Source organism: Rana temporaria, chromosome 4 (genome assembly GCF_905171775.1).
Source record: "Rana temporaria chromosome 4, aRanTem1.1, whole genome shotgun sequence".
Lineage (NCBI taxonomy): Eukaryota > Metazoa > Chordata > Amphibia > Anura > Ranidae > Rana > Rana temporaria.
In genome coordinates, this window is record NC_053492.1 from 116,056,653 (window position 1) to 116,083,425 (window position 26,773).

A 26,773-nucleotide genomic window follows, 5' to 3' on the forward strand; every position below is an offset into this window, starting at 1 on the left:
GCTCAAAATTAAAGGACGACGTGTCTATAGTCAGTCAGGCCCTCCGGGAAATTGGTTGGGTGTTGAACATTCAGAAGTCGGTCTTGTTACTGACTCAGCGTCTGGAGTACCTAGGGTTGATCCTGGACTCCTCGGAGGTGAAGGTCTTTCTTCCTTTGAGGAAGTTGCAGACACGCCAGTTGGCGTGAAATTGTTAGCATCCCACAAATAGTCGTCTCTCCGTTTTTTGCATGCGAGTTCTGGGCCTCATGGTGGCCTTCTTCGAGACAGTACCGTATGCCCAATTCCACACGAGTATTGCAGAAGGAGATCCTGTCCAAATGGAACAGATCTCCATTGTCTCTGGATCGTCAGATTCAGGTGAGTCACCTGGTCCGGGCTTCCCTAAGTTGGTGGCTGAGATCCCCAGGCTCTTCAGTCCAGGAAGTCGTTCCTTCCTTTCCATTGGACTGTGATCACGACGGACGCCAGCCTCTCAGGTTGGGGGGGGGGGGGGGGGGGAGTCTGGGAGGTCCAGTCGGCCCAGGGTCGCTGGACTCTGGACGAATCTCGCCTGCCGATCAACTTCGAGCGATCCGGCTATGCCTCTCCTCGTGATCGCAGAGGCTACAGGGTCATTCGATTAGGATCCAGTCGGACAACTCCACGGCGGTGGCCTATGTCAACCATAAGGGGGGAACAAGGAGCTCGGCTGTGGCATCGGAGGTCGCTCACATTCTGCGGTGGGCAGAAAGGAGCGTGCGGGCTCTGTCAGCCATTTACATTCCGGGCGTAGAAAACTGGCAGGCGGACTACCTAAGTCGCCAGATGCTGGATGTGGATCTCCTGGCTTCTCGACTTAATCGCAAGGTGTCGAGGTTTGTGGCCAGGTCCAGAGTCGGCCCCCACAGTGGCCCCCTGGGGTCAGTATCGGCTAATTTATGCCTTTCCCCCACGGAAGTTGCTTCCTCGTCTGCTCCGCAGAGTGGACACAGAGGGGATCCCGGTGATTCCAATCGCTCCAGATTGGCCCCCGGCATCCCTGGTATGCCGACCTCTTGCGCCTGGTGGCGGATGCACCCTGGCAGCTTCTTATGCGGGAGGACCTTCTGTCTCAAGGTCCCATACTTCATCCTGCTTTACAGTCTCTGGCTTTAAAGGCATTGCTATTGAAAGCCATGTGCTAAGGGACTGAGGTCTGTCGGACTCGGTCATTTCAACCATGCTGAGGGCAAGGAAGTCTTCTTTGCGGAAGATCTACCATCGCACTTGGAAGGCCTACATCTCCATGTGCGTGGAGATGTAGTGGCGTCCAGGGTCCTGCTGTTTTTACAGCGTGGAGTGGATCAGAAACTTGCCTTAAGCCCCATTAAGGGTCAGATTTCAGCCTTGGCTGTTTTCTTTCAACGACCCTTGGCAACCCACTCGCTGGTAGGTACTTTTGTGCAGGGGCTTCCCCCGATTAGACCACTGCTTCCTCCGTGGGATTTGAATCTGGTGCTCTCAGCTCTTTAGGAGCCTCCTTTCGAGAACATCAGAGAAATTCCTCTCTTGACGCTCTCAGAAAGTGGCTTTTCTAGTAGCCATTACATCTGTCAGATGTGTTTCTGAGTTGGCGGCCTTGTCTTGCAAGTCTCCATACTTGGTCCTCCACAAGGATAAAGCGGTGCTACGCCTGTGCCCTTCTTTTCTTCCGAAGGTAGTTTCAGCTTTTCACCTGAATGAGGACATTGTACTTCCGTCCTTGTGTCCTCTACCGTCGCATCCCAAAGAGGCTGCGTTACATACCTTGGACGTGGTACGTGCTCTGCGGGTGTACTTGTCTGCTAGGGCTTCATTCCGGAGGTCGGTCTCACTGTTTGTGGCTGTATCTGGTCCGCAGAAGTGCCTGGTGGTCTCGCCGGCCACCATTTCCCGGTGGATCAGGCAGACCGTCATCCAGGCCTACGCCCTTAAGGGGCGGGCGCCTCCTTTTCCTGTTACGGTGCATTCGACCAGGGCAATTGGTGCTTCCTGGGCTTTCCAACATCACCTTTTCCAAATTTTACAAGGTTGATGTGAATGCTTCTTCGGGTGGCTGTTTGAGTTTGCACCTCCTCCGTTGAGGAGCTCTGCTTGTTTGGGGTGAAGTTGGTTTTTGATTGCTGTTCCCACCCCTCGTTTTTCTGACACTGTTTGAGGACGTCCTAAATGTCAAGATTTAAGGAGCTGTCCCCGTCCATGGACGAAAAGAGAAAATAGGATTTTTTGTACTCGCCGTAAAATCCTTTTTCTCTGTCATCCATGGACGGACACAGCACCCACCCCTCCTTTTTAAGTTTGTACTGCTTTTTGATGAACTGAGCTGCATGCTGCAGGGTGAGAGGTTATGACCGGAGGGACCGCCCCCTGGGGGGGTTGTTCAACTCTGTTAAAGTTGCATGTTTTAAGATGACCAACATATTCTGCCTAGTCCTCTCCTATGAATAGGAACATAACCCAAATGTCAAGATTTAAGGAGCTGTATCCGTCCATGGACGATGGAGAAAAGGATTTTATGGTAAGTACAAAAAAAATCCTATTTTTTTGGGGGGGGGGGGTTGTTTTATAGCAGAAAGTAAAAAAATCGTTTGTATTTTCCAAATTGTCTGCCTTTTTTTTGGGTTTGTTTATAGTGCAAAAACAAAAAAATACAGAATCACATGACTGTGCAATTGTCAGTTAAAGTAACGCAGTGCCATATTGCAAAAATGGCTTGGTCATGAATGGGGGTAAATCTTCTGGAGGTCAAGTGGTTAAAATACAGTGTAAGCGCTTTAAACTTGACATCAGCCTCTTGTAATCCCTGTACAGCAGCATTTAGCCTGTGAGAGTTAGGAGGATATCCCTAAGATAGTATAGGCACATAGGAGAGCAGAAGAATAACCTATCAATGTTCTGCTGCTTTTTTACTGTTCAGTCACAGGTTTGGGACTGGCATGTGACCACGTTTTCTAATTTACCCTCTTTTGTTTGGATTAAAACTCATAAAAAAAGATATTTGTATTCAATGCAAGTTGTCTCCAAAGTCGGATCTCCATCTTAACTGAAGCAACTTTACAGGAAAATAAAATAGTTTACCCAGGCAAACCCCTCCGTCCCACAGAGCTGATTATTCTGTTATTAGCCACAGCCAAGTTGCCTGTCCTGTTGGCAACTTCAAGTCTCATTGTAAGTTGCTCAGTCACGCTGAAGTCATGCGAAAGTCGCCTCTAAATCGCCTTGCAAAGTCGCGCTGTAAGTCGGGTTGCCCCTGTGTGAACCGGCACTAACAGTTTTTAAGTTTAAGCTAATTATGCATTTGCACAGAAGAAAAGAAAACACCTCGCCTCTCCAGCTGGAAGTGTTTGCCACTTTTAGGCTCTCTAACTCTCGGTTGCATATTGGGTTTGCACAGATATGCAAAATTGCTAATCTGGCTGCTGTAGCCAGCAAATTTTTATACTGGGGAAAATTCACAGAAAGTGATTAGGCAGCTGTGATGGCAAAATTAACTAGATAAGTTATCAGTGAAACACTAAAATTCATTAGCGACTCCTTTTTTTTTTTTTTTTTTTTCAGATAATTTTTAGATCATTGCTTTATCATTCATTAACCACTTCCGGACCGCCGCATGTACATTTACGTCGGCAGAATGGCACGGACAGGCACATCAACGTACCTGTACGTGCCTGCCTAGCTGTGGGTCGGGGGTCCGATCGGGACCCCCCTGGTACTTGCGGTGGTCCCTGTGGCTTCAGGAGCGATCCGGGACGACGGAGCGGCTATTCGTTTATAGCCGCCCCGGAGCTGAAGAACGGGGAGAGCCGTATGTAAACACGGCTTCCCCGTGCTTCACTGTGGCGCTGCATCGATCGAGTGATCCCTTTTATAGGGAGACTCGATCGATGACGTCAGACCTACAGCCACACCCCCCTACAGTTGTAAACACACACTAGGTGAACCCTAACTCCTACAGCGCCCCCTGTGGTTAACTCCCAAACTGCAACTGTCATTTTCACAATAAACAATGCAATTTAAATGCATTTTTTGCTGTGAAAAAAAAGTGTCAAAATTGTCCGAAGTGTCCGCCATAATGTCGCAGTCACGAAAAAAATCGCTGATCGCCGCCATTAGTAGAAAAAAAAACTATCCCCTATTTTGTAAACGCTATAAATTTTGCGCAAACCAATCGATAAACGCTTATTGCGATTTTTTTTTTTACCAAAAATAGGTAGAATACGTATCGGCCTAAACTGAGGGGAAAAAAAAAAAATTATATATGTTTTTGGGGGATATTTATTATAGCAAAAGGTTAAAAATATTGCATTTTTTTCAAAATTGTCGCTCTATTTTTGTTTATAGCGCAAAAAATAAAAACCGCAGAGGTGATCAAATACCACCAAAAGAAAGCTCTATTTGTGGGGAAAAAAGGACGCTAATTTTGTTTGGGAGCCACGTCGCACGACCGCGCAATTGTCTGTTAAAGCGACGCAGTGCCGAATTGTAAAAACCCCTTGGGTCATTTAGCAGCATATTGGTCCGGTCCTTAAGTGGTTAAGGGACACAGGAATTCAAGAATACAAAAACAAAGTTATACTGTGGCCTATAGGAGACTGGGACACTGGCAAATAGAAAGAATGTTGTAAGCCACTAAGTACCCCTCTTCAAGCCAGCATGTCTGTTTTATTGCTAGCCTTCTATTGTCATTAAAGCGGTGGTTCACCCTCCTTAACATGATTATAGCATTAAATTCGGCATGGTAGCGCGAGCTACAGTATGCCGGTCTTAAATTTTTAATCCCCGTACTCACTGTGCTATCGATCATTGAAGATTCTGACTCCCGCGGGGAATGGGCGTGCCTATGGAGAGGGAGGATGATTGACGGCCGGCTCTGGCACGTCACGCTCCCCGAAGACAGCCGGAGTAGGTCTCGGCTCTTCACGGCGCCTGCGCACAGGCTATGCGCAGGCGCCGTGAAGAGCCAAGCCTATTTCGGCTATTTCCGGAGAAGCGTGACGTGCCAGGGCCGGCCGTCAATCACCTTCTCTCACCATAGGAACGCCCATTCCCCAGAATCTTCAATGATCCATAGCACAGTGAGTACGGGGATTAAAAATTTAAGACCGGCATACTGTAGCTCGCGCTACGATGCCGAATGTAATGGTAGTAAAAAAAAAAAAAAATGTTTTTTTTTTTAATAGGGTGAACCCCCGCTTTAATATATAATTTAATATATATAGAATCAAAATTCTTTGTTAAACCGCTGATTATTTTTTCAATTACTTTTCTCAAGGCTTCCACACAGCTTCCTGAGCTGGTCTCTACATAGCAGCTATCTGGATAGGCGTATCCTCAGCAACAGCTTTGGATGCTCTACCCAAACCCTCCTTTATTGGAAGATGATGGGGCTAGCTTGGAATGTGACCTTTGGGCACTGAGCCCTCCATTGTGCTGCTTTACAGACCTTTATGTACTGTTAGCTGCAAAGTGCTTTATCTGCTTTAACCTGGTTGCTACCCTGCATTTTGGAAACCGGGCTGCTGTTTTAGGCCCAGAGTTTTCTAGAGCTCCCACTGCTGCAAAGACCTTAAAATGACACCCACTCATCTGAACATGTGCACTGCTGCTTTGTTTTTATTGGCAAACAAAAAATAAAATGTTATTTAAAAAAAAAAAAGACACCAACTGTTTGGGTCATTCCTTTATGGAGACTGAAAATGCCCGTAGGAGCTTGGGTCCCTCTAGAGAACATGATAGAATCTCAAAGATTATCTGCTTAGATCCCTGTTTGAATAAGATGGAATTGCATTCTGCCTTGTGTTGGCAGTGCCCTTGATTTGTGAAACTATCACTTTAAATTAAATCCTTCAAAGAGGATCCTACCAATTGAGCATTTGGCGCAAATGTCTGGAGCTTTGTGCTGTAGCTGTGACAGCCTATTCTAAGTGTCATTGCATGTTTCTCGCGTGGCCCTGATGTCCGTTCACATGGAAAGGGCACTTTGTGCTTAGGATGCCAATGATATGTCCAAGCAACATTTGACTCGGTTGTCCTTCAAGGGAAGTTGCCTCCTTAGTCCTGATCTTGACTTTGTTATTAACAGTGCCACTTGTAGTCAGATTGTGCGCATACCTCAACACAGGATGTAAGTGGAAGGGCATAACGAACTCTTCTCCTTAATCTACTGCAGCAGTACTAGCATGTAGAGCGGGGCATCACTAAATGGCGGTCCGCTGCGATTCTCACCATTTTAGTTGTGGCTTTTGTCCCCAGCCTCATCCGCTGTCATGATAGCAGCGGACGTAGGAGGCGGGACAATGCAGGACCAGCACTGCATGGAGAAAGGTAGCTGCCTGAATTTAACTTTTCACCTTAACCAGGAGATGGTCCTAGTGGCCAATCACCAGTTCACTAATTTGAAAAGTTAATCCAGCAGCTCCCACACCCTTCCCAGCGATGCTGTGCCTCTGTCTTCAGTTCAGGATTGTCCTGCCTCCTGCTCTCCGCACTGTGGCAGGAGAGAGAAGGGTGGAAAAGACACTAAACTGTGACGGATGGAGAGCGGGGGTAGGTGGGAAGTGCTGCGTGTGGGGGGGGGGGTCATGTAAAGGGAGCAGTACTGTGGGGGGGGGATATGTGAAAGGGCAATACTGTGCGGGGGGATATGTGAAGGGGCAATACTGTGTGGAGGGTATATGTAAAGGGGCAATGCTGTGGTGGAGATATGTGAAGGGGGCAGTGCTGTGGGGGATATGGCAATACTGTGCGGGGGGGGATATGTGATATGGCAATACTGTGCGGGGGGGGGATATGTGAAGGGGCAATACTGTGCGGGGGGATATGTGAAGGGGCAATACTGTGTGGGGTGGATATGTGAAGGGGCAAGACTGTGTAGGGGGGATATGTGAAAGGCCAACGCTGTGGTGGGGAGATGTGAAGGGGGCAGTGCTCTGGGAGAGATATGTGAAGGGGGCAGTGCTGCGGGGGGGAAATATGTAAAGGGGGGCAGTGCTGTGGGTGGAGATATGTGAAGGAGCAGTGCTGTGGGGGGAGATATGTGAAGGAGCAGTGCTGTGGGGGGAGATATGTGAAGGAGCAGTGCTGTGGGGGGGAGATATGTGAAGGAGCAGTGCTGTGGGGGGGAGATATGTGAAGGGGCAATGCTGTGGGGGAAGATATGTGAAGGGGGCAGTGCTGTGGGGGGAGATATGTGATGGGGGCAGTGCTGTGGGGGGAGATATGTGAAGGGGGCAGTGCTGTGGGGGGAGATATGTGCTGTGGGGGGAGATATGTGAAGGGGGCAGTGCTGTGGGGGGAGATATGTGAAGGGGGCAGTGCTGTGGGGGGAGATATGTGAAGGGGGCAATGCTGTGGGGGAAGATATGTGAAGGGGGCAGAGCTGTGGGGGGAGATATGTGATGGGGGCAGTGCTGTGGGGGGAGATATGTGAAGGGGGCAGTGCTGTGGGGGGAGATATGTGATGGGGGCAGTGCTGTGGGGGGAGATATGTGAAGGGGCAGTGCTGTGGGGGGAGATATGTGATGGGGGCAGTGCTGTGGGGGGAGATATGTGATGGGGGCAGTGCTGTGGGGGGAGATATGTGATGGGGGCAGTGCTGTGGGGGGAGATATGTGAAGGGGGCAGTGCTGTGGGGGGAGATATGTGAAGGGGGCAGTGCTGTGGGGGGAGATATGTGAAGGGGGCAATGCTGTGGGGGAAGATATGTGAAGGGGGCAGTGCTGTGGGGGGAGATATGTGAAGGGGGCAGTGCTGTGGGGGGAGATATGTGATGGGGGCAGTGCTGTGGGGGGAGATATATGAAGGGGGCAGTGCTGTGGGGGGAGATATGTGAAGGGGGCAGTGCTGTGGGGGGAGATATGTGAAGGGGGCAGTGCTGTGGGGGGAGATATGTGAAGGGGGCAGTGCTGTGGGGGGAGATATGTGAAGGGGGCAGTGCTGTGGGGGGAGATATGTGAAGGGGGCAGTGCTGTGGGGGGAGATATATGAAGGAGACGACGTGACCTATCACGAAACGCGTAGGGTGGAACGAGCGGCGTACTGACGTCATCACCCCCATCTGCTTGATCTCCATACGGACGGGTTTGCCTGTTGTCTCCGTCCGGCCGGCCCTACAGGCTTAAGGCTGATCTTTCTTAACCTAAATGTGTTTTTACTATTTTTATTAAATAAACACCACTGGTTTTACACTATATGAGGCATTCGTTTCCTTACATGGTACAACAAATAACGAGCATTAAACCTATGGAGTCTATCTGAGGTCTACTACACCACGGATTGGTTGCTGTCAGTGGCCCGCTGGATAATACACACATGCTGGATTAGGTTCTATGGACCATTGGTTCTGGTAAGCAGTTTACCTCTTCATGGTGGTGGATATGACTTTGGCTTCAAACTCCGTCACAGAGTTTAGCTATTTGGATTTCACACGGGTGTTTCTTGCACCACACATATGGATGGACTTTTTAATTTTTTTGCTGTGGACTTTTATCACACGGTCATTTCAATGCTGACCCTTATGATAATCCTATAGGATTTCCAGTTTGGTTTGCTTCTCACATGTTCTTTTTGTTCACGGTTTATTGGTTATTCATGTTAAACTGTACTTAAAGATTAATTTATATGTGCACATTGGATGCTCCCTGCTTGGTAGCATTCAAAATATTCCTTTAAGGATTTTTAGGGCTTAGTGCAACTATATATATTTTTCCCAATTTGTCCACTGTTTGTTTGCAGGTTAGTTGCTGCTTTGCACATTAGTTTCAAGCTATTTATATTTATCTAATCATCATTTGTATCTTAGCGCAGTTGATTTTCACTTTCTTTCCATATATGTGAAGGAGCAGTTTTGTGGGGGGAGATATGTGAAGGGGCAATGCTGTGGGGGGGATATGTGAAGGGGCAATGCTGTGGGGGGGGATATGTGAAGGGGAAATGCTGTGGGGGGGGATATGTGAAGGGGAAATGCTGTGGGGGGGATATGTGAAGGGGTAATGCTGTGGGGGATGGATATGTGAAGGGGGCAATGCGGTGGGGGGATGGATATGTGCAGGGGCAATGCTGTGGGGGGATGGATATGTGCAGGGGCAATGCTGTGGGGGGATGGATATGTGAAGGGGGCAATGCTGTGGGGGGATGGATATGTGAAGGGGCAATGCTTTGGGGGGGATGGATATGTGAGGGGGGCAATGCTGTGGGGGGATGGATATGTGAGGGGGGCAATGCTGTGGGGGGATGGATATGTGAAGGGGTAATGCTGTGGGGGGATGGATATGTGAAGGGGGTAATGCTGTGGGGGGATGGATATGTGAAGGGGGTAATGCTGTGGGGGGATGGATATGTGAAGGGGGCAATGCTGTGGGGGGATGGATATGTGAAGGGGGCAATGCTGTGGGGGGATGGATATGTGAAGGGGCAATGCTGTGGGGGGATGGATATGTGAAGGGGGCAATGCTGTGGGGGAATGGATATGTGAAGGGGGCAATGCTGTGGCGGGATGGATATGTGAGGGGGGCAATGCTGTGGGGGGATGGATATGTGAAGGGGGCAATGGTGTGGGGGGATGGATATGTGAGGGGGGCAAAGCTGTGGGGGGATGGATATGTGAAGGGGGCAATGCTGTGGGGGGATGGATATGTGAAGGGGGCAATGCTGTGGGGGGATGGATATGTGAAGGGGCAATGCTGTGGGGGGATGGATATGTGAAGGGGGCAATGCTGTGGGGGAATGGATATGTGAAGGGGGCAATGCTGTGGCGGGATGGATATGTGAAGGGGGCAATGCTGTGGGGGGATGGATATGTGAAGGGGGCAATGCTGTGGGGGGATGGATATGTGAGGGGGGCAAAGCTGTGGGGCAGTGGTTTTCAACCTGGGGGTCGGGACCCCCTTGGGGGGTCAAATGATGATTTGCCAGGGGTCACCAAATCCTGGGCTGTTTCTGGAGCCCACGGCCACCCACTCGGCCTCTTCGCAGCCGCCCATTCAGTTCACAGCATTGCTGGGTGGCAGACACTAGAGGTCCGCTGACTGGTGAGGATTGTGAGGTGGGAGGGGCTGGAGGAGACCATATCGCCTGATTTCAGCATAGGTGTCACTGCTAGGAGACGCCACAAAGTCGGAGACACAGTGAGTAACACTACCTGCGATTAGAGTTGCCATTAAAAGTCCCCACTACAGTTCTCAGATCAACAGATGACCTTAATCAAGAGCACCTAAATTGGCTGATCAGAACTCCCCCCAGCATTGCCACTCATCCCATTCCCCCCCCCACCAAGGAGTAAGAGAAGGAATAAAAATAGAGAATACATGGAAGGGAGAGGAAAAGAGGGGGAGGAAGAAAGATAAAAGGGAGAGAAAGAATAAGAGAAAACACAAGAAAGACGGCTAGAGAGAGGGATGGGGGAAAAAAACAATAAATTAGGATAGCGAGAGATAAAAGGGAAAGAAAAGAGAACAAAGAGAAAGAGTGGTACATCCTAAAATGTACCATATGAGGTTTTAATACTGTACGAGTGGAGGAGACTCAGGGAGCGCTAAATTTCCTTGGGTTAGAGGTGCAAATTACTTTTCTTGCCTTGGGTGCTGGCAACGCACGCTGCGAAAATTTTACTGTTAGGGGTCCCCACAACTTGGGAAATTGTATCAAGGGGTCACGGCACTAAAAGGTTGAGAACCACTGCTGTGGGGGGATGGATATGTTAAGGGGGCAATGCTGTGGGGCGATGGATATGTGAAGGGGGCAATGCTGTGGGGGATATGTGAAGGGGGCAAGGGGACAGTGCTGTGGGGGGGATTTGTGAAGGGGGCAGTGCTGTGGTGGGGCTGCTGTGAAGGGGACAAGCAGCTGCACACAAAATGAGGTGCTGCACAGAAAACGTGCAAGGGTACCATTGACTCCTTAAAGGGGTTGTAAAGGTAAATAAAAAACCCTAAATAGCTTCCTTTACCTTAGTGCAGTCGTCCTTCACTTACCTCATCCTTTCATTTTGCTTTTAAATGTCCTTATTTCTTCTGAAAATCCTCACTTCCTGTTCTTCTGTCTGTAACTACACACAGTAATGCAAGGCTTTCTCCCTGGTGTGGAGAAAGCCTCTTGAGGGGGCGAGCAGGAGTGTCAGGACACCCACTAACACACAGCTCCTTTCTCTATCTGCAAAGTAGAGAATGTCCTGACTTGCCTGCTCGCCCCCTCAAGAGGCTTTCTCCACACCAGGGAGAAAGCCTTGCATTACTGTGTGTAGTTACAGACAGACGAACAGGAAGTAAGGATTTCTCAGAACAAATAAGGACATTTAAAAGCAAAATTGAAGGATGAGGTAAGTGAAGGAGGACTGCACTAAGGTAAAGGAAGCTATTTAGGGATTTTTTTTTACCTTTACAACCCCTTTAAATGCACCGAAATACAAGGTGCAATTTCCCACACATGGAAATTGATTGGTACAAACGCACCATGCAGTTTCCATGCGGCTGCATTTTTAAAAAGGTTCCAGGATCCTTTCCCAGCAGAAAATGCAGGCACAACAGCCCATTCAAATGAATGGACTGTCGTGCCCGCACACCTGGGCTGTGAGTCGGATCTCAGCTAGAAGAAAATTTTACTAATTGGACGTCGATGAATTTTAATTCAATACCCCTGATGTAGAGAGTCGGCCTTCTTCCCACTAAAGTCATAAGGTTGAAAGCCAGCATTCTCCAACCCCTCTGCTCAGCTGTCTTCCACAAGTGGAATGGGTGGGGAAGGGGGCTTTTTTCATCCTGCTTGGTCCCTAGGTAGTTTGCTTTCATGGTGTTTTTAGGGGCTCAAGTCTCCCCTTAAGTCTTGACACTCAATGTGTTTCCCCTTCATCTGTCCCCCTTTACCCTTCTGGTTTTACTGTACCCCATTGTGCATCTTCCCAGGTTTGTCTGAGTTCCTCGCATCCCGAGAACACTATAGCCTAACTTTTTTGTAGGAGCCTGTCCTAGGGAATGATATCTCACTTAGACTCGTGCTACTTCCTGTGCAGGATATATGGTTGAGCCCCTTTTTGATGCACGACACTCCTCAACCCTTTCAGCCCAATCTAGAGGTCAATAGTGATCAGCCCTGGTTGCTTTTTTTATTTTCCTGGTAAGGACCTGACCCTTCAGCATCCTCCAGTAGCCTTGGACTCTGCTCTCAGCACTGGTCCCTATGGGCATCCTATTGATTTTTCCTGGCTTCTCCATTGTGGAACATTCAGGAGATCCTCCTTAAAGAGTGTCGGTTTCCTGGATTTCAGTTCGAATATTACTGAGTATCCCATAAATTGCATAGCTAGTCTACCAGTGCCTTGCAAAAGTATTCACCCCGTTGCCATTTTTCGTGTTTTGTTGCCTCACGACCTGGAATTAACATAGATTGTTTGAGGATTTCTCTTATTTAATTTACATGCCCACAACTTTGAAGATGTTGTGTTTTTTTTTTTATTATTATTGTGAAGCAAACAACAATTGGGACAAAATAACAGAAAAAGTCAATGTGCATAACTATTCACCCTCCTAAAGTCAATGCTTTGTAGAGCCACCTTTTTTGGCTATCACAGTTCCAAGTCGCTTTGGATAAGTCTCCTATGAGCTTGTCACATCTCACCATTGGGATTTTTAACCATTTCTCCTTACAAAACTGCTCCAGCTCCTTCAAGTTGGATGGTTTGCACTTGTGAATAGCAACATTTAAGTCTGACCACAGATTTTCTATTGGATTGAGGTCTGGGCTTTGACTAGGCCATTCCAACACATTTACATGTTTCCCCTTAAACCACTCAAGCGTTGCTTTAGCAGTTTGTTTGGGGTCATTGTCCTGCTGGAAGGTGAAGCTCCATCCTAGCCTCAAATCAAACACAGAGTGGTACAGGTTTTGCTCAAGAATATCCCTGTACATCCATCTTGCCCTCAAATCTGACCAGTTTCCAAGTCCTGACTGCTGAAAAACATCCCCACAGCATAATGCTGCCACCACCATGTTTCATTGTGGGAATGGTGTTTTTTGGGCGATGTGATGTGTTGGGTTTGCGCCAGACATAGTTTTCTTTGGCCAAAAAGTAAAATTTTAGTCTCATCAGACCAGAGCACCTTCCTCCATACATTTTGGGAGTCTCCCATATGCCTTTTTTGCAAACTCAAAACGTGCCATTTTGTTTTTTGCTGAAAGTAATGGCTTTTTTTCTGGTCACTCTGCCATAAAGCCCAACTCTATGGAGCGTACGGCTTATTGTCGTCTATACTCCAGTCTCTGCTGTGGAACTCTGAAGCTCCTCCAGGATTACCCTTATGTGCTGCCTCTCTGATTAATGTCCTCCTTGCCCGGTCTGTAAGTTTTGGTGTGTGGCCGTCTCTTGGCAGGTTTGCTGTTGTGCCATGTTCTTTCTGTTTGGTTATGATATATTTCATGGTGCTCCTAGGGATCATAAAAGATTTGGTTATTTTTTTATAACCTAACTCTGACTTGTACTTCTCAACAACATTGTCCCTTGCGTGTTTGGAGAGTTCCTTGGTCTTCATGGCATTGTTTGGTTAGTGGTGCCTCTTGATTAGGTGTTGCAGCCTCTGTGGCCTTTCAAAAAGGTGTGTATATGTAATGACAGATCATGTGACACTTAGATTGCACACAGGTGGACATCATTTCACTAAATATGTTGCTTCTGAAGGTAATTGGTTGCACCAGAGTTTTTTATGGGCTTCATAACAAAGGAGTGAATGCATATACCAATCATCAGTTTTTTATTTCTGAAAAATTGTTTTATGTATATATTTTTTTCTAATTACACTTCAACTTAGACTATTGTGTTCCTATCCATCACATATAATTCAGATAAAAAAAAACATTGAATTAAAGGCTGTAATGTAACAAAATAGGTAAAAAGCCAAGGGGGTGAATACTTTTGCAAGGCACTGTAAATGAGAATTGTTGGGTGCCTAGCACTGATACTCTAGGATCGCCCCCGGCTCAAGTCCTCTGTTAGGAAGTTGACTCCCCGTGGATCTTTGACCTCTTCCTTATGTGGAAAAGACCATTTCCCAACCTCGCTTTTTAAGAATTTTTGGCAGATGCCCTTTTAGTATGGTCTGTCAGTGACTTTTGGACGCTTCCTCCTCTATGCTAGGGAGTCTAGTCTCTTGACAAGTGGGTTGAGTAAACTTGTATACTATTGTTGGGTTCCACCCCACTTCTTGATTGACAGCTGGTACCAGCCACACCTGCTCCCTTCCCAGCCCTATGCTTAGGTGAGCACAGAATGAGCAGAGGAGAGCGGTGACTGATGTTCACTGCTATTCACTTGGATCAGACCAAGAACCAGTGGTGTCCCGTCCATAGGGGGCACACGGGTGCCGCACCCCCACCTAAAGCTAGTCACACAAAAAAAAAAAAAAAAACAATGTTCAGGTGCTGGACACAGTGCACTATGGGAAGCATGACGCCTATGCAATCACGTGATTGCAGGGAAGTGTGGTATGAATTACTGCGCTGCCAAAACATATAAGTATCAAGCTGCTGGACACGGCAACTGAAAAGTGAGAAGCAAACAAACAATGTGGACAAAGGAGTGCAGCGCTCTGATACAATCAAAATAAATGTGACAATGAAGTCAGAAAAATTGTTTTGCATAAACAAAATAAATGAAAAATGCACATGAAAGGAAAAAATACGTCAAACAATATACATATAAAGTCCAAATGGTGCCACGTGATGAGTGAATATCATATAGTCCAAAGACCAATCAACTCAAACCGGAATTGAGTGATTTAAAACAATAACTTTCAGTGATGAAGCGAATGTGAATGGAGTTAGAATTCCAAATAAAGAAAGAAATCCCACCACCGGTATAGATGAAGGCTTACCAGAATGAATGGACTCTGTGAAAATTACTTTTCCAGAGTCGATCTGGCTTGATAAGTGTTTGAACACTAGGTATGAAGTCTCTGCAGGATGGGAATATGGGTGGATGGATGTGAAGCGAAATTCCTGGAGAATGGAACCAGACTGGAGAACCTCTCACTCAGGAATTGCAGGAGATAAACATCCGTGTTTACAGATCCCACATGAATGTAAAAAAGAGAAGGGGGGACTCCATAGTGTGATACCGTAAAAATCAATCAAAATTTAATAAAAAATTTGCACTTACATATCGGTAAGGAATACAGCGCATATCAGAAAAACGATGGCAACAATGAGGTCATCCCTGATGCATTTCGTGTCAACACACGTTTTCAAAGGGGTATTCCTCTCTTGTGGCCAGCAACAATATTTATACAAAACCCCCACAATGCAATTCACCATCTGGGAGGAGGCAATTGGCTTACTCACATTAGCACCTGCGTCTAATAGCATCCTTGTGTGTGCTCCAAGTGTCATGGGTGTGGCTGCCCCATAGCAGATTTCTGATCTTGTCTGCAAATCTGCTATGGGTCAGCCACACCCATGACACTTGGAGCACACACAAGGATGCTATTAGACGCAGGTGCTAATGTGAGTAAGCCAATTGCCTCCTCCCAGATGGTGAATTGCATTGTGGGGGTTTTGTATAAATATTGTTGCTGGCCACAAGAGAGGAATACCCCTTTGAAAACGTGTGTTGACACGAAATGCATCAGGGATGACCTCATTGTTGCCATCGTTTTTCTGATATGCGCTGTATTCCTTACCGATATGTAAGTGCAAATTTTTTATTACATTTTGATTGATTTTTACGGTGTCACACTATGGCGTCCCCCCTTCTCTTTTTTACATTCATGTGGGATCTGTAAACACGGATGTTTATCTCCTGCAATTCCTGAGTGAGAGGTTCTCCAGTCTGGTTCCATTCTCCAGGAATTTCGCTTCACATCCATCCACCCATATTCCCATCCTGCAGAGACTTCATACCTAGTGTTCAAACACTTATCAAGCCCGATCGACTCTGGAAAAGTAATTTTCACAGAGTCCATTCATTCTGGTAAGCCTTCATCTATACCGGTGGTGGGATTTCTTTCTTTATTTGGAATTCTAACTCCATTCACATTCGCTTCATCACTGAAAGTTATTGTTTTAAATCAGTCAATTCCGGTTTGAGTTGATTGGTCTTTGGACTATATGATATTCACTCATCACGTGGCACCATTTGGACTTTATATGTATATTGTTTGACGTATTTTTTCCTTTCATGTGCATTTTTCATTTATTTTGTTTATGCAAAACAATTTTTCTGACTTCATTGTCACATTTATTTTGATTGTATCAGAGCGCTGCACTCCTTTGTCCACGTGATTGCAGGGAGACACTTAACCTCTTGACCACCGCCCCATGTCAAAAAGACGTCCTCCTTTTTAAAGTTGAATATCTCGATAACGGCAGCAGCTGCTGCCACAACCGAGACATTCATCTTTTCAGGGGGCGGTGGTGTACACGATAACGGCGGTCTCCGCGGCGGATTCGCCGCGAGATCGCCGTTATCGGTGGCGGGAGAGGGGCCCCCCCCCCTCCCGCCGCTCTCCCGCGCTCTCCGCCGCTTACCGGAGCCGTCGGTAGCGGCGGAGGGGATCCGATGTGTCCGGCAGCTGAGCGGGGACGGGACTGAAGGAGAAATCTCCTTCACCCGTCCTCATAGCTCTGCTGGGCGGAAGTGACGTCAAAACGTCAGTCCCGCCCAGCCTCTTAAAGAAACATTTTTTTTTTTGTCATTTGAAAAAATGACTTTTTTTTTTTTATTTTTTTTTTGCATTTAAGTCTAATTATGAGATCTGAGGTCTTTTTGACCCCAGATCTCATATTTAAGAGGACCTGTCATGCTTTTTTCTATTACAAGGGATGTTTACATTCCTTGTAATAGAAATAAAAGTGATCAATTTTTTTTATTTATTTTTTTTCAGTGTAAAAAATTATAAAACTAAATAAAAATAAATAAGAAAACCAAAAAAAATTTTTTTAAAGCGCCCCGTCCCGACGAGCTCGCGCGCAGAAGCAAACGCATACGCGAGTAGCGCCCGCATATGAAAACGGTATTCAAACCACACAAGTGAGGTATCGCCGCGATCGTTAGAGTGAGAGCAATAATTCTAGCCCTAGACCTACTCTGCAACTCAAAAAATGCAACCTGTAGAATTTTTTAAACGTCGCCTATTGAGATTTTTAAGGGTAAAAGTTTGACGCCATGCCACGAGCGGGCGCAATTTTTAAGCGTGACATGTTGGGTATCATTTTACTCGGCGTAACATTATCTTTCACAATATATAAAAAAATTGGGCAAAATGTATTGTTGTCTTATTTTTTAATTCAAAAAAGTGATTTTTATCCAAAAAAAGTGCGCTTGTAAGACCGCTGCGCAAATACGGTGTGACAAAAAGTATTGCAATGACTGCCATTTTATTCCCTAGGATGTCTGCTAAAAAAAAATATATAATGTTTGGGGGTTCTGATTAATTTTCTAGCCAAAAAATTGTGATATTCACATGAAGGAGAGAAGTGCCAGAATTTACCTGGTGGGCAAGTGGTTAATTTCCCTTGTGTTTTTTTCTGTATTGTGACGCAATGCAGTGCGCCTGAACACTTCCATCTTGGTATAATTCTGGTTGCCTTGTTTTTGATTGGCACCACCCTAGGCCATGGGTGGTGCTTTCCCTCTGAACTGTGGCGTCGCTTTCGGTTTGTCTGTGCCAGTGAGAAACCGGAAGTGACGGCGCAGCTCAGTGGATGGAACGCACGGCCCGAGCGGTGCCTTTTTTTTTTTTTCAGGATCCTGAATTGGTAGGCTCTGTCAGACAAGAGAAAAAATTGTCTTTTATTATTCATATTTTTAAAGGGTGCTGTTGGCGGGTTTGTCAGATGCATTGTTCCAGTATAAGTCTACGCAGCATTAATACATTAATTACAGAATTGTTATCTGTGTCAGTGCATCACTGTTGAATACCAACTATTTTCATCGCTAGTGTAATGCTAAAAAGGACAGTTATGTGGGTGATGATTAAAACTGGTCAGGAGTATATAAAAAAATACAATGGACACTCCTTTTTAAATAGTCATCTTAGTATTATCACCCCTTAGGAGACATTCCTCAGCATTTGTCAGACATATAATGGCTGTTGAGCATGATTGTAAGCCCGAAAACAGTGGTGAACATAAAAAGCTAGAAACCCAATAATATTACTGGGTGGCTGGTGCTGTATCAGGGGCGGACTGACAACTCATGGGGCCCCTGGGCAATAGAAGATTATGGGGCCCCCGGGCTTACTGATGGCCACCACGCCAGGAGGCAGTGCAGAGGTGGGGCAGCTAAAATATCTGGATTTTCACATCAAAAGCATGTCAGTTTCAGACATATCAGGGACAGATGTAAAAAAAACACAGATTTTTACATACTGTCCCTGGTTTTACTGAGCCTGGCAACCCAGATGGGGCCCCCTAGTGGCATGGGGCCCTCGGGCAGTGCCCGAGTGACTCAATGGTCCGTCCGCCCCTGTGCTGTTTACTCTTGTCCTGCGGCTCTGGGGCTCTATACTCTTGTCCTGTGGTGCTGGGGCTCTATACTCTTGTCCTGCGGTGCTGGGGCTCTATACTCTTGTCCTGCGGTGCTGGGACTTTATACTCTTGTCCTGCGGTGCTGGGGCTCTATACTCCTGACACTATAGTTGGAAGCTAGTGGGTTACAGGGGACAGGGTGGGTGGATTCTATAAGGGGGGTATTATGAGAAGTGGGAGCGGTCAAAAAGGAGGGGTGGGGTCTGGCACCCCCATCCTAAAACTTCACCAGCCGCCACTGCCGAGAACTAATCAACAGTCATGTCATCACTCAAGTCTTGGCGTCAGCGTGGGACAACTACAGATGCTGCAGCATGGAAGTGAGTATGTTTGTTTGTTTTTTATAATATTGTTTTGACAAATATTTTTATGCTACTCTTTTTTTTGTGATTGTAAACCAACAATTATTATTTTTTAAATAACATGTTATTGGTTGAAATAACAAACGTGCAGATTGATCTAGAGGCGTGGAACAGAGCCTGGTCTACCATTACCATGTGCCCCTTCAACATGGCCACCCAAGAAGCAGCGTACAAGGTGCTCCTCAGGATGGTATTCTGTTCGGGCACCAGATGGCGAGTTTAATCCTTCCTATAGCGACCGATGCTTCAGGGTTTGTGGCCAATGAAGGAAAGCTGTCCACACTTGGTGGTCTTGCCCACGTCTAACAAGGTCCAGGGTGTTTGGGCTTCTCTCCTCTTTGTTTAACATACATATCTGCAACAACGCTAAAGTAGCTTTGACACACTGCCCGATACAAGGATTGTTTTCTTACCAACAAAAGTTAGCATCTTGCTTATTCATAGCTGCCAAACAGACGATTGCTAGCGCCTGGAAGAAACTCTGTCCTGTTTGACATGGTGAAGAGCATTTTGACTGACCTCATGATCAATGAAAAAATGTCTAGCATCCTTCATGATTCTCATTCTAAATTCCTTAGTGTGGTCATCTTGGTGGACTTTTGCTCTTCCCACCCTGCACCAGGACAGTTTGGGTCTTTTCTAAGGTCTGCTACGTAATCTCCCCAACCTGTAGGACTCCTTTCTCCCCCTTCCTCTTTCCTTTCTCTTATTTTCTTTTTCTCTATTTATTCTCTTTCCTTCCTTTTGATGCCGAGGCTGGACACTTGCCCGCCCCCTGTCCCTCCTTATTTTTGTATGACCCCAAGTCCCCGGACCTAGGGAATTTTTGTTGACTTGCAGTTATGCCGTAATTTTTTTTTTGTGTTTACTGGGAGTGCCCAGTAGACTTTTATGCGCACCTTTCCCCTTGACGCAAACTAGTGCACCTGACCCATGGGCTCCCTCCATCGGCCCTAGGGCCTAGTTGACACAAACTCTACCTGAGGCTTGTGGCCCCAGGTCGCTCAGTGTTCACTCATTCTTCAAAAGTTAACTGCTCATATGTCTTTTCTTGCCCATGTCTGGAAGTCATGTTTGTTTTGTTGTACCCCTGTGTGGGTGAACGGTTGCTTCTGTTTTTTTACAATAAAATTATTGTACCAGAAATGACAAATGTGCCATGGTTTTGTACGGAGCAGTCTTGATTCCCCACTTCTCAGATTCTTGTCGGTGCTCATGGCTCCCCCCCCCCCATATTGAGTGCCCACAATAGTAAGCCGCTTGCTATGGAGGCACTCTTGTGTGTGTGTGTGTGTGTGCGCGCGCGCTTGCTCCCAAGCCGGTTCTGCGTGTCCATAGACACACAGAGCACAGCTCGGACCTGCCCCCTCTCCCTTATTACTAACTTATTGAAAGCAGCAGTAGCCAATGGCTCCTGCAGAGGTCTCCGAGCCATATGAGGAGGGAGAGTGCTTTTGCTCTTATACACAGCACTGGATTGAGATGAGGGGGGGGGGGGTGTCTGATATAGAGCTGCACTAAAAAGTTTTTTTTTTTTTCACTTTAATGCAGAGAATGCATTGGGGTAAAAGAAAAAAAAACCTTCAGCCTTTAGAACCACTTTAAACTGTATCAATTGCCAAAGTTCTAATTTTTTAATAAAGTATGGAATAGATGTGACTCCTTATTATTTCTGTTTGGCTGAAGATTTTCTCTATATTTGCCTGATGTCACCTTAAAGCTGAGTTCCACCCAAAATTTTTACCTCCGCTGTCCGGATTTCTCCTCCCTTGCGGTGTCACGTTTTGGCATCTTTCAGGGAGGGGGGGGGGGGCAGATGCCTGTCTAATACAGGTATTTGCTCCCACTTCCGACAAAAGATTGCCGCAGTATTTGCTGCTATCTATGCCATGTCTGACCCCTCCTTCGTCCCCCCGGTTGTCTTCTGGGCGACACACAGGTCCCAGAAGACAGCAGGGACTACTCAAAACGTGCAGCGCGACTCGCGCTTGCACAGTAGGGAACCAGGCTTCACTTCCTGATTCCCTTACTAGAAATGCCGGTGCTTCCACCTGAAGCCGAGGGATGGGTCGGCTTCGGGTAAGGATATCACGGGTGCCCTGAACAGGTAAGTGTCCTTCTTTTAAAAGTAAGCAGCTGCAGTATTTGTAGCTGCTGACTTTAAAAAAAAAATTCAGGCTTTAACTGAAAGTGTGCAATATAAAATGTATTGTAGAGGATATATCTTCCAATGGGGACACTTTTTCTTCAAAGGGAAACCGACCGCAAAACAATACCAAAAAGGTGTTCTAACCCTTCCCTACTCTATCCATCAAAAACATTTTTGGACCAGAGGGATGAGTCAGATTGGAATATATAATGCTGGATTTAGTGTGGTATTTTTTTCACATGTGGTTTGTTTTGTATAAGGATATTTTTATGGTGTGTTTTGGAAAAAAAAAAATCAATAAAATATATGTTTTGGCTTTAGAAACGCCATATTCACACCATGGTGCAGAGACGTCAGTCTTTCTGCCCGCGGTTTGCAAGGGCGCAAAAAACAATTGTTCTCTATGTTCCCTGTTCACACCACAACACTGGTATCACGTGCAGGTAGAAAAACCTTGTAATGCCTAACGAAGGAATCCTACATGGTTCCGAAATGTTGCACTACACTGTTTGTGATGCGATCCTCTTTTCATAAATAAAAAAATTGTAAGTAATTGAAAATCCTTGGTGTGCTGGTGAATATTTACATTATATTGTATATGTTCCAGTATCCAGCTGGTGGTTTCTACAGCACCTGGTACCTTAACAGCTAATTCCAGGAATGTGTGTCATGGGAATATGGACTGGGAAAACTGTCAACGTGCATAAAAACACGCATGTAAACTGATGTCTCTGCAAGCTAAATCTGCACAGTTTTTCCCCATCAGTTTTAATGCATGTATGGTGTGAATGAGCCCTTTAGGCAATGGCTCACTTTTCAGTTAGAGGGGAACTGGTTTGATCTTTCCTTGCAAAGTTGCTTGATGTAAATGTTGAAAAAGAGCTCTAGATAAATTTAGCATACTGCTTGAAATGTTTGGTATGCGTTGGCAGCTTAAATCGTAGCCCCCTGTTGTGGACAGTACTCAGTGGAAAGCCATCCATTATCCAAGAAACCAGCGTATCGCCTGAATTTTCCCCACAAACTGACTTTTTAAATTTTGAAACCAAACCAATTATGCAAATTTAGAGGTTCTGACTGTACTGCATGCTTATTCCAGGTTAGTGATTCAAAAAGTATTAAAGCCATACATCTGGTATGACAGGCAACTAGCATGTTTAGAGCTGACAGCACTGTATTGCTCTCAGCATAAAGCCCAAATAAAACTTCAGTTTCAATTTGCTAAGCAAACTCCAGGCCCATCAAAACAAGATGTTCAATATCTTACAGTTTTTCATCTGAAAGTTCTGCCTGTGATTCAGCAGGAGGGACTTTCTCTGCCGTATGCTGACAGAGGATATCATTTTCTACTTTGGAAATACTAATTTATAAATAAAACAAACTGTAAGGCCCTTTTCACATGGAGCAGATCCGTTCTGATGGACTCCGCTTTGCTCAGCTGGGATTGCATCGTTGATCCCCACTGAGCAGGTGGATGACAGGTCTGTCTCTACTCACGGTGCAGGGACGGACCTGTCAGAGCTCTGCTGTGCTCTATGGCAAGATCGCATGAAAACAGACAGCCGTTTTCTTCCAATCCGCTGGACGGATGGCATTTGCATCCCCAACCATCTGTGTTGAGTGAATCTTGACGGATTGGATGGCAGGCGGGTGTTAGCGGACCCATCTCTTCTGATATCCGCCTGCCCATAGAAGTCAATAGGTGGCCAGATCGAATCCGCCTAAAAAAAGGACAGGCGGATCTGAGCACAGCCGATCACATGAGGCTTAAGACTTTGCACACCTTTTTGTTTTGATGCGTTTGGAATGTAGCCAATTAAAAATTAAATTTTGGCCAGTATACAGTTTTATTATTAAGTAGTACATGCTTCACTCTGTGTATTACTAACGATGGGAGGGTGTTAAAATAAACCTGCAATGAGGGAAATAAAAGTTCTGCCATTACCGACCTCCTTTAAAAAATGCTAATTGCCTGGTTATTTTCTGCTATCTTTTTTTTTTTTGTCTGTGTGGTGTGACTATAAGCTAGCCCTGGTTCACATTAGTGTTCAGCACTTAACCCTCTATAGTTCTCTCATTACAAAAAAATAGTGCACAAATCACAACTACATATAAACATACACTTTATTACCAAAAGTATTGCGACACCTGCCTTTACGCGCACATGAACTTTAATGGCATCCCAGTCTCAGTCCGTAGGGTTCAATATTGAGTTGGCCCACCCTTTACAGGTATAACAACTTCAACTCTTCTGGGAAGGCTGTCCACAAGGTTTAGAAGTGTGTCTATGGGAATGTTTGATCATTCTTCCAGAAGCGCATTTGGGGGGGCCAGGCACTAATGTTGGACGAGAAGACCTGGCTCGCAGTCTGTGCTCTAATTCATCCCATTTTTTTTTTCGGGTTGAAGTCAGGCTAGTCAGTTCCTCCACCCCAAACTCGCTCATCCATCTCTTTATGGACCTTGCTTTGTGTGTGTGTGTGTGTGTGTATACACAAGAAAAAGTATGTGAAGCCCTTAGAATTAACTGGTTGTCTGTAGTTATTTACCATAAAATGTGATGTGATCCTCATCTAAGCCACAACAATAGACGAACACAATGTGCTTAGATTGATAACACAAAAAACATTCTAATTCCGTGTATTTCTATTGAACACACCCAATAAACATTCACAGTGCTGGGGGGGAAGTAAGTGAACCTTTTGAAGTTGATAGCTGGTCAACCCTCTTTTGGCAGCAGTGACTTCAAGCAAGTGCTTTCAGTAAGTAGCTTTGGATCAGATCTGCACAACATTCAGGAGGAATATTTGACCTTTCCTCTTTACACAATTTCTTCAGCTCAGACACAATTGCTTCAGCTCAGACACATTTGTAGGATGTCTGGTGTGAAGTCATTCCACATCATCTCTATGGAGTTAAGGGCTGGGCTCTGCTGGGCCACTCCAAAAAACAGTCTGTAGTGGATTTACTTCCATGCTTAGGGTCATTATCCTGCTTCATCACCAACTTCTACTAAGCTTCAGCTGGCATCTCCACTTACACAACCAAAGTCCTGTTGTCATTGATTTATACAGGCTGCTGGCTGCAGCTAATCGCACACACCTGTGCTTACCTGCTGCAGGGAACTGCCGATTCTTAGCAGCACAGGGCACACATTTGTGTGAATGAGCCCTAATATACGGTACTAAATCTCAAATGACTGAATGTATTATTTATACACATATTCATACCTATTATAATAAAGTGCAAAGTCTAGTAGAAACTTATCTTGGTATTCTATTTGTTTCATAGGGCAAAAGCCAAGCTCCACCTCCTCTGTTACCTGGCCTAGGACCACAGGGTCGTGCACCTCCACATGGACAAGGACCAAGTTCTAATAAAGGTATGATTTATTTTATTTATAGTATTTTTTAATGTTGTGGTATTGTTGGGCAATATCTTATTCCCTCACTTTTTTAATCTAACATTATTAGTGAGAATATTTGAAAATTAACACTAAGGCCACAGTATTCCAGAAAGAGGAACAAAATTAAAATCCCTATTTAATTTCAGGTGATGTACGTGGCCCTACAAACCACCAGCCTGAACGACGACGTGAGCCAAGTCCTTTCCGAAGTGGCCAAGAGTGGATGGACTCCAGAGACAGTAGAGCACCTTCGGACAGACGAGGTACAGCCCCTGAGGTACACGAGAAATCTGATGAATACTTCACAGATGATCGATTTGGACCACGTGCACATGAGTTTGATGGGAGAGGTGGAAGTTCTGCATTACCAGATGACAAATGGAGGCGAGGAGGTTCTAGCCCACAATATCCCCCCAATCAAAGAGATTACCCTGATCGAGAAAGAGATTCAACCCGATGGGAGGGGAGGAGGCACTCGGATGACCAGTATCCCAGAGAAGACGATGTGAGGTTTCGTGGACAAAGAGATGAAAGGTAATATATAGTAGCACAAAGATTAAAATAACGTTTTCTTATAAGGGTTGGATCAATAAGATCCTTTACCCACTAGCTTAGCAAGCATCCCCAGAGTGCAACAATTCCAAGTGCATCCATGGGCGTTTTCCCCCCCCCCCCCCCGGAATCTTAAAAGTGTGTTGACAATGACACGCCACCTCCCGCACATCAGTGGGCCAGGGCCGCCGATTGTCACTGTCATCTATAATGTCTGTCAGTGTCTGTGTTGCATTTACTCCGCTCCAGCGGCCCACCCCTGTTTGCCGGTGCCAGCCAATATGATCATCGCGCTTTATAGCCCCGCCTGCCGGCGTGATTTTCATTCATGGCTGGAAATGATGGGAGGAGCTGCCTGCTAGAGGAGCCAGCGCCGCCAAGGAGAAACCAACCAGCAACAACATCTTCATTACAATCGCACAGCACAGCTGCATCAGTCGTGACAGTGTCACTGCAAGTAAGCACTAAACTAAATTAAGCTGATGGCATGCGGCATGCCATATGGAATGATGCAGTTTGAAAATTATTAAATGTGATGATGACTGATTTTTTTAATATGCAGCATGGAGGCGGGGGGGAGGGGGGTAAATGTCCTGCATTGGTCATGGTAACTCATGTATTAATGTCCTGCACAGTGCATATTAAAAAAAAATCAGTCCTCACATTTAATAATCTTCAGATTGCATTCCGTATGGCATCATGTGCAGGGTGCTGTGTAATGTAAAGGGGTCCAGTGATGCAGGGTGCTGTGTAATGTAAAGTGGTCCAGAGGTGCAGTTGTGGAGAGGGGGTACACGGTAATGACAAAGAGATATTAAAAGATGCAGGGGGCACAGTGGGGTGTTTTTTTCTTTACAATTTAACCCCCGCTAGCGGTCAAAGAAAGGGTATGTATCGCCGAAGCGCCCCCCCCCCCCCTGAAAAAAATTCAGCGGACGCCGGACACCCATGAGTGCATCATGTTTTTCAACCATAGAGTTAAAGCGAATACCCTCTTTTTAGAGGCACCCAGCTCCCACTTCTTCCTGGGGCTCCGGAAGGAAGTTTACCTCTCCCCCAGCTGTGAAGCCACAGCTGGGCACCCACAGTCAGAATGCCAACGTCAGGGAGAGGAGTGGGGCTTTGTTTGCCTGTATCGCTGGACCATGGGACAGGTGAGTGTAGGATTCAGCAGTAGCAGTTGCACTTTTTAAAGCTGCTGGCCTTTATATGGGTGGAACTCCGCGTTAAAAAATACTTGTTTGTAAACAGGTAGACTTATAAGAATAGGAGTGAAGGGAGTCTGTTTTTTTCCAATCCAGTGTCTGCCTTTATTTCCTAACCTCAACTGGAAGAAAAAAATGCTGTATTCTGGTTGCAGGGACTATAAATGGATGCCTATAAGACATGTAGTATAACACTGAAAGAAGCTAAAAACAATCTTGGGTACCTCCATCTTTTAGGCTGAATACTGGCTTAAAGTGTTTGGTGACTTGAAAAAGTATTTACAACCCTTGATATATTCCACATTTTGTCATGTTACAACCACAATTGTAAATGTATTTTATTGGGATTGTGTGTGATAGTCCAACACAAAGTGGCTCATAATTGTGAAGTGAAAGGAAAATGATAAATGATTTTCCAAATGTTTTACAAATAGGTGTGGTGTGGTGTGCATTTGTATTCAGCCCCCCTAAGTCAATACTTTGTAGAACCACCTTTCACTGCAATTACAGCTGCAAGTCTTTTTAGGTATGTCCCATTCTTCTTTGCAAAATAGCTCTGTCAGATTGGATGGAGAGCGTCTGTGAACAG

At 45.9% G+C, this 26,773-nt stretch overlaps 1 protein-coding gene across 3 annotated transcripts in view; it reads left to right on the forward strand.

Annotated features, from left to right (window-relative positions):
- Positions 1-26,773, forward strand: part of WDR33 (WD repeat domain 33) — a 162,431-nt gene that overhangs the window by 123,908 nt on the left and 11,750 nt on the right. For 2 of the 3 annotated variants that reach the window (XM_040348866.1, XM_040348865.1), the window contains exons 17-19: positions 19,189-19,191; positions 24,313-24,403; positions 24,574-24,961. In XM_040348866.1, coding sequence (XP_040204800.1) covers positions 19,189-19,191; positions 24,313-24,403; positions 24,574-24,961 — 482 coding nt within the window. The remainder of the gene's footprint in view (positions 1-19,188; positions 19,192-24,312; positions 24,404-24,573; positions 24,962-26,773) is intronic. The other variant, XM_040348867.1, reaches the window with a different exon arrangement.